We start from the raw sequence: 12767 nt of genomic DNA on the forward strand, positions 1-12767 counted from the left end.
ATATGTTTGACATGCCATAGCCGATGATTAATAAATCAATGTCCTCTATGACTGTCAAAGTGACCATATGTTTGACATGCCATAGCCGATGATTAATAAATCAATGTCCTCTATGACTGTCAAAGTGACCATATGTTTGACATGCCATAGCCGATGATTAATAAATCAATGTCCTCTATGACTGTCAAAGTGACCATATGTTTGACATGCCATAGCCGATGATTAATAAATCAACAGTGACCATATGTTTGACATCCCATAGCCGATGATTAATAAATCAGTGTGCTCTACGACTGTCAAAGTGACCATATGTTTGACATGCCATAGCCGATGATTAATAAATCAATGTCCTCTATGACTGTCAAAGTGACCATATGTTTGACATGCCATAGCCGATGATTAATAAATCAATGTCCTCTATGACTGTCAAAGTGACCATATGTTTGACATCCCATAGCCGATGATTAATAAATCAATGTACTCTACGACTGTCAAAGTGACCATATGTTTGACATCCCATAGCCGATGATTAATAAATCAATGTGCTCTACGACTGTCAAAGTGACCATATGTTTGTCATCCCATAGCCGATGATTAATAAATCAATGACTGTCAAAGTGACCATATGTTTGACATCCCATAGCCGATGATTAATAAATCAATGTGCTCTACGACTGTCAAAGTGACCATATGTTTGACATCCCATAGCCGATGATTAATAAATCAATGACTGTCAAAGTGACCATATGTTTGACATCCTATAGCTGATGATTAATAAATCAATGACTGTCAAAGTGACCATATGTTTGACATCCCATAGCCGATGATTAATAAATCAATGACTGTCAAAGTGACCATATGTTTGACATCCCATAGCCGATGATTAATAAATCAATGACTCAAAGTGACCATATGTTTGACATGCCATAGCCGATGATTAATATCAATGTCCTCAATGACTGTCAAAGTGACCATATGTTTGACATGCCATAGCCGATGATTAATAAATCAATGTCCTCTATGACTGTCAAAGTGACCATATGTTTGACATGCCATAGCCGATGATTAATAAATCAATGACTGTCAAAGTGACCATATGTTTGACATCCCATAGCCGATGATTAATAAATCAATGTCCTCTATGACTGTCAAAGTGACCATATGTTTGACATGCCATAGCCGATGATTAATAAATCATGACTGTCAAAGTGACCATATGTTTGACATCCCATAGCCGATGATTAATAAATCAATGTGCTCTACGACTGTCAAAGTGACCATATGTTTGACATCCCATAGCCGATGATTAATAAATCAATGACTGTCAAAGTGACCATATGTTTGACATCCCATAGCCGATGATTAATAAATCAATGTGCTCTACGACTGTCAAAGTGACCATATGTTTGACATCCCATAGCCGATGATTAATAAATCAATGTGCTCTATGACTGTCAAAGTGACCATATGTTTGACATGCCATAGCCGATGATTAATAAATCAATGTCCTCTACATGACTGTCAAAGTGACCATATGTTTGACATGCCATAGCCGATGATTAATAAATCAATGTCCTCTATGACTGTCAAAGTGACCATATGTTTGACATGCCATAGCCGATGATTAATAAATCAACAGTGACCATATGTTTGACATCCCATAGCCGATGATTAATAAATCAGTGTGCTCTACGACTGTCAAAGTGACCATATGTTTGACATGCCATAGCCGATGATTAATAAATCAATGTCCTCTATGACTGTCAAAGTGACCATATGTTTGACATGCCATAGCCGATGATTAATAAATCAATGTCCTCTATGACTGTCAAAGTGACCATATGTTTGACATCCCATAGCCGATGATTAATAAATCAATGACTGTCAAAGTGACCATATGTTTGACATCCCATAGCCGATGATTAATAAATCAATGACTGTCAAAGTGACCATATGTTTGACATCCCACAGCCGATGATTAATAAATCAGTGTGCTCTACGACTGTCAAAGTGACCATATGTTTGACATGCCATAGCCGATGATTAATAAATCAATGTCCTCTATGACTGTCAAAGTGACCATATGTTTGACATGCCATAGCCGATGATTAATAAATCAACAGTGACGATATGTTTGACATCCCATAGCCGATGATTAATAAATCAATGACTGTCAAAGTGACCATATGTTTGACATCCCACAGCCGATGATTAATAAATCAGTGTGCTCTACGACTGTCAAAGTGACCATATGTTTGACATCCCATAGCCGATGATTAATAAATCAATGTGCTCTATGACTGTCAAAGTGACCATATGTTTGACATGCCATAGCCGATGATTAATAAATCAATGTCCTCTATGACTGTCAAAGTGACCATATGTTTGACATGCCATAGCCGATGATTAATAAATCAACAGTGACCATATGTTTGACATCCCATAGCCGATGATTAATAAATCAATGTGCTCTACGACTGTCAAAGTGACCATATGTTTGACATCCCATAGCCGATGATTAATAAATCAATGACTGTCAAAGTGACCATATGTTTGACATCCCACAGCCGATGATTAATAAATCAGTGTGCTCTACGACTGTCAAAGTGACCATATGTTTGACATCCCATAGCCGATGATTAATAAATCAATGACTCAAAGTGACCATATGTTTGACATGCCATAGCCGATGATTAATAAATCAATGTCCTCTATGACTGTCAAAGTGACCATATGTTTGACATGCCATAGCCGATGATTAATAAATCAACAGTGACCATATGTTTGACATCCCATAGCCGATGATTAATAAATCAATGTGCTCTACGACTGTCAAAGTGACCATATGTTTGACATGCCATAGCCGATGATTAATAAATCAACAGTGACCATATGTTTGACATCCCATAGCCGATGATTAATAAATCAATGACTGTCAAAGTGACCATATGTTTGACATTCCACAGCCGATGATTAATAAATCAGTGTGCTCTACGACTGTCAAAGTGACCATATGTTTGACATCCCATAGCCGATGATTAATAAATCAATGACTCAAAGTGACCATATGTTTGACATCCCATAGCCGATGATTAATAAATCAATGTGCTCTACGACTGTCAAAGTGACCATATGTTTGACATCCCATAGCCGATGATTAATAAATCAATGACTGTCAAAGTGACCATATGTTTGACATCCCATAGCCGATGATTAATAAATCAATGTGCTCTACGACTGTCAAAGTGACGATATGTTTGACATCCCATAGCCGATGATTAATATATCAATGTGCATTAGTGGTGTCCTTAAACGAAAACCAACAAACTTCTGCTCTTTGAGAAAAGTTGGATTCAGAGTCATACTGTGTACACTGTATTTGGTTTTTGTTCATATTTGCATGAATAAAAAAACCAATTGTGGTCAATCCTTAAATCAACATGTATGTAATACAGTGAAACCCCTATAAACCGGACACCCTCAGGACCAAGTCAAATATCCGGTTGTAATAGGTATCCGGTTTAGAGAGAGTAAGTTCTTCACTGATTTTTTTTTAAAAGGACCGTGAAAAATGTCTGGTTTTGAGAGCATTCCAGTTTACCGAGGGTCCAGTTTTGTGAGGTTTCACTGTATATTGACACTAATGACTTCTGTTTTATCTTAGTTGGGAGGTGGGTGGTTTCACTGTATATTGACACTAATGACTTCTCTTTTATCTTAGTTGGGAGGCGGGTGGTTTCACTGTATATTGACACTAATGACTTCTGTTTTATCTTAGTTGGGAGGCGGGTGGTTTCACTGTATATTGACACTAATGACTTCTGTTTTATGTTAGTTGGGAGGCGGGTGGTTTCACTGTATATTGACACTAATGACTTCTGTTTTATGTTAGTTGGGAGGCGGGTGGTTTCACTGTATATTGACACTAATGACTTCTGTTTTATGTTAGTTGGGAGGCGGGTGGTTTCACTGTATATTGACACTAATGACTTCTGTTTTATGTTAGTTGGGAGGCGGGTGGTTTCACTGTATATTGACACTAATGACTTCTGTTTTATGTTAGTTGGGAGGCGGGTGGTTTCACTGTATATTGACACTAATGACTTCTGTTTTATGTTAGTTGGGAGGTGGGTGGGTGGGGGGGGGGGGGGGTGGTCAGGGTGCAGCTTGTTTCCACCTGAAGTATGATGAGCTGCAGCATGAGTCAGTCATACACGTTGGACCCCTGATTGTTTTCCCATCCCAACCAATCCCCATGACTGGAATATCAAAGACTGGTGTGTAATGTCCTGTCTGGGGGAAAATGCATATAAAAGATCCCTTGCTGGTTCTCTGGTACAAGTAACTTGTGTGGTGGCAGCAAGTTCTCTCACTCTTTCGACCCGGGGCAGGATGTAGCCCAGTGGTAAAAGCGCTCACTTGATGCCCGCGGTCAATCTGGGATCGATCCCCGTCGATGGGCCCATTGGGCTGTTTCTCGTTCCAGCCAGTACACCACAACTGATATATCAAAGGCCGTGGTATGTACTACCATCTGTGGGATGGTGCATATAAAAGATCCCTTGCTGCTAATCCAAAAGAGTAGCCCATGAAGTGGCAACAGTGGGTTTCCATATAACCGTAAATAAAATGTGTTGAGTGTGTCATTAAATAAAACATTTCTTTCTTTCTTTCTCTCGACCAAAACCAATGTCCTGGTGTATCAAAGGTCATGGTATGTGCTGTCCTGTCTGTGGGACAATGCATGTAGAAAAGCCCATGCTGCTAATGGGGAATGGTAGCTGGTTACCTCTAAAGACTATATGTCAGAAATTTAAAAGTTTGTTTTTGTTTAACGACACCACTAGAACATAATTGATTAAATAAAAATGTCACAATTAACAAACATTTTGACATCCGGTAGCTGGTGGTTTAATTAATCAGTGGTGCAGTATTTAGCTCGGTCAATTGAGGTGCTGGCATCACAGGATCGAACCATCTCAGTTGATCCATTTAACTGACTTGGGTTTTTTTCTCATTCCAACCAGTGCACCACAACTAGTCAAAAGTCGTAGTATGTGCTTTCCTGTTTGTGGGAGAATGCTTTCCCTACCGGTTTTTGCCAGTCAACTAAATCACAGTCCGGGAGATAGTTTTGCCTGCCGTCCCATTTATAGTTTATGATATATTTTATTCGGCAGGTTTTGATTCAGTTTAGTAGAATTTATAACTTACCGGACCAAATGTCCGGCTGGAATTTTTTTGAATTTTGACCCCAGCTAGTATATACAAAGAGTCAACCAGATGTCAGTTTAATTTGATTCATTATTTATTCCAACAACATTTAGTATGAATCTAACATGATTGTCAGTGCCAAATGAAAGTCTGGTTATTAAAACTATTAACACAATACTGGGCACCCAAAAAAAGTGTTGGGACTTGTTTCTGGTGGTTCAGTGTCTATAGTATTGTCAACAAGCCCCCCTCTCTCCTCCCTCCCTCCCTCCCTCCCTCTCTCTCTCTCTCTCTCTCTCTCTCTCTGTGTGTATGTCTTCCATCCCCTCTCTCTCTCTCTCTCTCTCTCCCTATCTCTCTCTCCCTATCTGTCTTCCCTCCCCTCTCTCTCCCTCTCTGTCTTCCCTCCCCTCTCCCTCTCTGTCTTCTCTCTCTCTCTCTCTCTCTCTCTCTCTCTCTCTCTCTCTCTCTGTGTGTATGTCTTCCATCCCCTCTCTGTCCCCCCCCTCTCTCTCTCTCTCTCTCTCTCTCTCTCTGTGTGTGTGTCTTCCATCCCCTCTCTGTCCCCCCCCTCTCTCTCTCTCTCTCTCTCTCTCTCTCTCTCTCTCTCTCTCTCTCTCATGGAATTCGGCAGCTCTTTTAAGAGTATTTTTAGTGGTTTTCGTAACAATTATAGCAATTGGTAATTGTTTTTTGGATTTGACCCTCATTATAGTTTGTCGCAAATTCCACATGGAGCATGAAACCGAAGATGATGCGAGCTACTGTCGCCAGATGATGAAACATCGTCGATGATCTCCATGCGTTTGAGGATCAAATGTAGGAATTGGGATTAATTCACACTGTTTAGTAGCCTATGTTGTGTTTAAGAATCCATCTGACGTCCGAGGAACTCTGCCCACTAAGTGGAGGCACTTTTGAGTCTGGGGACGTCAAGTCAGGGTAATAACACAAAAAATACTACTTCCAGGAATATCTTCTTCACGATTTCTTTTGAGACTTTTCTTTCCTGACACAATCCAACATAAAATAAACAAAGTGAAAGCATGCCAATTTGATTAATATTTAAAAGGATGTGGTACAGTTTTTCTCACAACATTTTCAGCATTACATACACAGGTAGGTTTTCAAAGGTGTATTTTAAATGTTGTATATACATACAGACCTGACCAGAAGATGTTGAGAAGTTGACAAAGACTTTATAATTTTGATATCACATAACTTGAAACGTGACTTTATGAAGAAATCTATTTGAAATTTAAGGAGTTGGGTTTCTTTTCTAGTGTGTTTGTACTTAAAGAATGCATGATGATGATAAAGATTTGTAAATGGTTACCGCTTGTGTGATGCCAGACTTTTAACTAAAATGAACAACAGCCAGTGCATATGTATGAACAATAATACACAAATGCCACATTTTGTAGCTGGTTCTCATATGAGTATGTATGAACATCTTTGCGATGTATACCTTCAAAATAGATATGCGTTTTATTGTGGATACAGTGGCCGAACTAAGAAATATTAATCTATCGACAACAAATCCATAATTTTAATATCACAATTTGAAACGTGACTTTTTGAAAAAAATTGTTTGAAATTTAAGGGGTAGTTTCTTTCCTAGTGTGTTTCTGGGTCAAGTGTTTATAGTCATTGGAAAACTATTGCATATAGCTATCCGACGATACAATAATCGTGGCTATAACCCCACTTGAAGAGGCTCAACTGCAATGTTGCCCCCCTAGTTGACACGATCAACAGGCAGATCCTGTATCTCGAAGGTGTCAGCTACACAAATATACTACCCGTATAAATTCCCCTACCAGGTGACAATCCACCCCTATCTACGCCCAGACTAATACATTTGTTTTGGCCTAACTATAAACCGAGGATAGTCTAATAGTATTGCTATCACTTGCCATTAAAACTATCCCTCTAGTCACTACAGATGACTGACAAACCCAAAGGAGAACACTTCATTTGAGCCATTAAAATTACCATCACAGTCTAGTTCCACCTGAAATACTGATTCATTTAACATCCCTTCTGTGTCGCATGGCTTTAAAAATACCATAAGCTTTTCGTGGAACCAGCGATCACATTCCTTAATAGAAACATGAGATTCCAGATGCTTGACGATTTCGTCGTCCATGACAACCGGCTCCGGGTCATCTCTGATCAGGAGACCTACCAGGAAGGTCCTCTGTTTGATCTGATGCTCGTACGCGAAGCGGAACACAAACAGCAGCCATTCGTCATGCGAACTAGCCTGGGATAGGACTATCACAATTCGGAAACTGTTGTTAACAGCACTGAGGATGTTCTCCTGGATGGCTGCGCCAGGAATGAAGTTTCTGTCTGCAAGAATGCAATTGTATCCAATTTTTTCATAAGGAAGGACGACGTTTTCCATTGTGAATCGAAAATCTGCATCGGCATACCACACGAACACGTTGGAATGTATTGTGTGATTTGAGACCGATAACTGAATGCTGCAGGTATGACTAGACACGGGGCTGCCGTTCTGACTGCTACTACAACTGACTTGCCCGTTGAGGCGGCTCACAGCCTTAACAGACAGGGGATTCATTGCACACAACCGTTTTTCGGATCGGGACTTTTGGTTTTGAGGTAAATAATACAAAATCCTCTTAAGAAACGAGGCTTCCTGAGTGTTTACATAACGTTTTGCTTTAATGTACTTCTGTAGCGATTTATGGGTAATTTTCTTCGGTGAGCACCGATGGATAATTGGTAAAAGGAAATTCGATTTTTGGTATCGACGTTTAGTTAAGGCAGCATCTAACGTCATTCTTGCAATGGCATCAACCTCTGAATCTTTTGTGAGAATAAACAATATCCTTTTGCTGCTCTGGACTGCGTGTGAAATATTCTCCTGATACGAAACCCCTATTCGTGAATCACGATGTATATCGAACAGTTTTAACCCATGCATCATCTCTAGTGGCTCCGTTATATGGCCCTGCACCCAGTCGACTAGGGTTGACGTATAGAACACAAACACGTCATACTGACAGCTCCATCGATCATCCTTTTGGTCGAATGGGTGCAGACCTGTGTGGACGAAGATCCAGACTTTGAAATCCTGCCACATTATAAACAGAGCCAAACACAGAGTGAGAAGAAGAAGTACAACGCATGTTGGTATGGCTATTGGAAGAATGAATGCTTGTAGGGATATCTCACACACAAAGTCTTCGTCTGGAACAAATGACACATGGATACCCTCATCACTTACAGAATTCACGCATTTAATGTTGGCAGTGTCTTGTATAATTTTACCGTTGAAAAGAATCCAGTTCTTCATCCAGAGAGCATAACAGTTACACATGAGTGGATTTCCACCAACCTTTAGACTTGTTAGATTTAATTTTGTTATCACGTGAGGTATGGACGTGAGGAGGTTATCATCTAGATAAAGCGTCTGTAAAGAAGTCATCTGTTTAAGAGTATCTGGACGTATGTTCTGAATAGCATTTCCACTCAAAAGAATAGAAACCATATCCGTGTTATGAATACCTACGTCAATGTCTTCTATCGCATTGCCTTGCAACCACATCTCCAACTTGCCCATAGGAAGATTTTTCGGCATAGCAAGCAAACCCATTCGGCGACAGTCAACAATAATTGTTCCAATCTCAGATCGCCTATAGCATTTGCACATCGTTGGACACTTTACCAAATCAGCCTCACAATATGTTTCTCTCGGGGCAACACTAAACAACATCCTTCCCTCTAGGTCGTTGGGATAACTGCAGATCCAATTATCGAACATGTACTCCATTCCAGTAAGCGAGTTGTTTGCTCTCAAGCCTTCCACAGCACGAGTTAAGTTCAGAATGTTGCAGTCACAAGTAATGGGATTATTGTCGAGAATGATCTTAAAATGTTTCAGAATGAGACTCAGCCTCCAGTAGGATTCATATCCTTTAACAGCCGAGAACAGAAAGGATGTCACTCGACTTCCCGACATGAAAATCACTCTTGGCTCGCCTTTGACGTCATTCAGATTGGGAGTTCCTGTACTCAACGAATCGGCTAAGCTAGCGACCAAGTCGCTCCACGCCACGTCTGCTTCGATTTTCACAAAATCAATTTCGGTGATGGAACTCTTAGTCAAATATGCTCTACGCAGTCCACGAAGTAGAAAGACCACTTCTGGAAATTGTGACAGTGGGTTACTCTGGAGATGAAGCTCCTTGAGATGAGTATTGATGCCCTGAAATGCCGACTGAGTAATATAGCGAATGTTGTTGTCTTGCAGGTAAAGAGTTACAAGTCTTCCTAGATCACGGAATAACCCACCCTGCAACGACGCAATACTGTTGTTGGCTAAATTAAGTGATCTGAGCTCACGAAGAAATAAAAATGTGTCATCGTGAAATGAAGTAAAACTGTTCCCTTGCAGTTCTAGTTTTCCCAGCTGTGACAGGGAGTGAAATACGTCTGACGCCAGCGAGTGCAGATGGTTACCGTCAAGCAGCAGATACTGCAGACGATAGGTATTAGAAAACACACCAGAGGATAGCTCCTTTAAATTGCAGTGTGAAAGAGACAGTTTGTCTATCCATCCATGAAACTGAAAATTTGTCAAATTCAGATTAGGATTGTGATTGAGTATGAACTCTCGCCTGTACACATTGGCTGGAATATCCAGGACACCAGAATACGTATAATGGCTCTGAAGAATTCCGTTTCTAGACAGGTTATGGGGTAAATTCATGGTATGGTTATTCCACGGAAAGTATGGTGGTCTTGTAAAGTCGTTATATGTTAAATCTAACCCTTGTAGGTTGGGCATCAGAATTTGAAAATCGTCGATTGATCTCAGGGACATGTTTTGGAAAATTACCTCAACAACATTGTGGACGTCACAACTCAGTAGACTGGTTATGTTGATAGGCGTAATGCCATTGCTGAGTACAGTTAGGCTACCAATCTGCGTGAGACTGGAGCACTCGACTTCGGACGCATTTTGCACTAGATCCGACTGTCCAACCAGAGTCGTGACCTTGAAGTGGAATAAATTGGCCAGTCTTTCAAAATCATCCATGAACAAACGGCAGTCAGTTTGCAGATAACCTATAACGTTGTGCATTGTCGTAATCGAGCCGGGCAGTATGCGGACTGTCAGAGGTGGATCGAGAACAGGACAAACCATATTTAGTATGAGGTTCCTCGGCTGTGTTTTGTTGACCTGCGACATCAAAAACTGGTCTTCCTCTATGAAGCAGCTCCTGGCGCCATTACTGGCTGGAGTTATTTTTAATCCAATTAGTTCGTTCTGTAGATCTCGTCCATGCACTGTAAAGAGAGTGTGAAATTTCTTGTTCACGACTTTGACGCGACAGTTTTCTAGACACAGTACAGCACGAAACGCCATCATCATCAGAATACGCTGCCACATGATGTTACCAAGGCAATGTCAAAAAAGGAGTCTGTTTGAATGGCCTCCGATATTTTAGCGTCCACCAAAATAATGTCCAACATGAACAATATTTGCATACAGTGCTTCTAATAGCCGTAGCTAGGGAACACGTGTTTATCGAGTCCGTTGACAAGGAATTAAATTTTAGACCTGCGCTAGACAGTCGTATTGGTTTTTCTACACGCTCAGCTGAAAGAGCCCTGACCTCCATTCGCAGAGTCCCCGGTTCGCATCTCGGAAAATGGAGGTAGAGTTTTCTGTTTATTCAGAATCTTGTCAGATAAAAAAACTAAAAAGTTGCCCCTTAATGTGTTCTGTATCTGTCTGGAGTCGATCATTCCATCGATTAATGTGTCCAGAAAAGGCGTGTTTAAGCTCTTGTTGGATCCAAGGTCGTGTCACATAGTTGTTTTAATTTTTACAATAAATGGATATCATCAAAAACTACAATTTCGCCAGGTGTCTTAAAAAGTCACAAAAACGAATACTACACCTCTTTCAAACGTAATGTTTGTGTTGACAAGACTGCTTCCGAAAACTGAATCGTCGGACTGTGTGATACAATGCAATACATCATGTAATATCCATATATTTCTACCTGATCCGTGTGTGTTGACTATGATTGTATCCATGTGGTAAAATCACTGTATTAAGCAACGATCTTTTAATTTGCTTAGAAGTGATATCTCTCTTTGTTTTAAGTAAACAGCATCATCACGCACCGACATGAAACATCAACGGCCATTTCAGTGACGAATATTCGGAAAATAGGTTCTTCAACACCGTTAGCATAATGTACTCTGCGAAAGTCGCTGCAATGACGCATTCTGAAATATAAAATGTAGATACATGTATGTATGCATGTATTGTTAAATATTCGTAACACTCATCGTCTCTTGACTATAGTTCTTCCGGGTTTAAATGCTGGGTCGTACGGTAGTTAAACTAATTAACTGAGATTGAGTCACAAGAAAGTGACAGTTTGTTTTGTTTAAGGACACCACTAGAGCACATTGATTAATTAATTTGGCTATTGGATGTCAAACATTTGATAATCCTAAAACATAATCTTCAGAGGAAACCATTACATTTTTTATTAGCAAATAATATTTTATATGCACTTTTCCACAAACAAAACAGCACATACCACGGCCTTTGATACACCAGTCGTGGGGCAATGGTTGGAACGGGGTAATACCCAATTAGTGAATGGATCCATAGACGGGATTCGATCCTCTAACCAAATCACCTCAGTCGAACGTTCTACCAACCAAGCTACATCGCGTTCTTTACTGCTAGCATCACATAGATCACCATACTTGAACACCCGTGTGTGACGTAGCCCATTGATAAAGCGCTCGCCTAATGCGCGGTCGGTTTAGGATCAATCCCCGTCGGTGGGCCCTTTGGGCTATTTCTGGAATGCTGCGCATAAAAGATCCCTTGTTATTAATGGGAAAATGTAGCGGGGATTTAATAAGACTATGTCGGAATTAACAAATGTTTAACATCCAATAGCTGGTAATTAATAAAGCAGTTTGGTGTTGTGGTGTCGTGAATGAAAACAAACTTTGATATAAGCACCAGTTATTTTGCGATCGTTACACGTAAGCTTGCGCTTGCTATCACAAAACGTTTTACGAACATTCTAAACAACTAACATTAATTAAAGATTAACGTGTTTTGCTTCTTTTGATTTACAGCTACGGAACCATAATTCAGTTATATGTTAAAATATCAGATATGATACGTTTGTGGCTGATTGATTAAAATACTTGTCGAAACAAATTAAATGATTTTATTTTTAGGCAATATTCTCCTGTGCAACACAGCCTTTAATTTCCCACGTAACCATACACCACCTTAAGGGAACAGCCCTGAGTTTGTTGCCATTGTTAACATGTTGTCGCTTAACACAACTAGATTAATCATCGGCTATTGGATGTCAAACATTTGGTAATTCTGACCCGTAGTCATCAGAGGAAACCAGCTACATTTTCCCTACTGAATAAAAGTGTATTATTTTAGAACAAACACAGGAAAGAATGATAGTTAGGAAGTTAATTGTGTTACTGACATTCAAGCTCACAGCGCGGTCTGTCTGGGA

The 12767-nt window shown here is 40.0% G+C and overlaps 1 protein-coding gene across 2 annotated transcripts in view; it reads right to left on the minus strand.

The window, feature by feature from the left end:
* Positions 1 to 6263: 6263 nt before the first annotated feature.
* The window catches only part of LOC121369678 (protein toll-like), a 36742-nt gene continuing 30238 nt past the window's right edge, over positions 6264 to 12767 (minus strand). For both annotated transcript variants that reach the window (XM_041494740.1, XM_041494732.1), the window contains one exon: positions 6264 to 11487. In XM_041494740.1, the coding sequence (XP_041350674.1) occupies positions 7154 to 10639 (3486 nt within the window). In that variant the 5' untranslated portion in view covers positions 10640 to 11487 and the 3' untranslated portion in view covers positions 6264 to 7153. The remainder of the gene's footprint in view (positions 11488 to 12767) is intronic.

Source organism: Gigantopelta aegis, chromosome 1 (genome assembly GCF_016097555.1).
Source record: "Gigantopelta aegis isolate Gae_Host chromosome 1, Gae_host_genome, whole genome shotgun sequence".
In the NCBI taxonomy this organism is placed as follows: domain Eukaryota; kingdom Metazoa; phylum Mollusca; class Gastropoda; order Neomphalida; family Peltospiridae; genus Gigantopelta; species Gigantopelta aegis.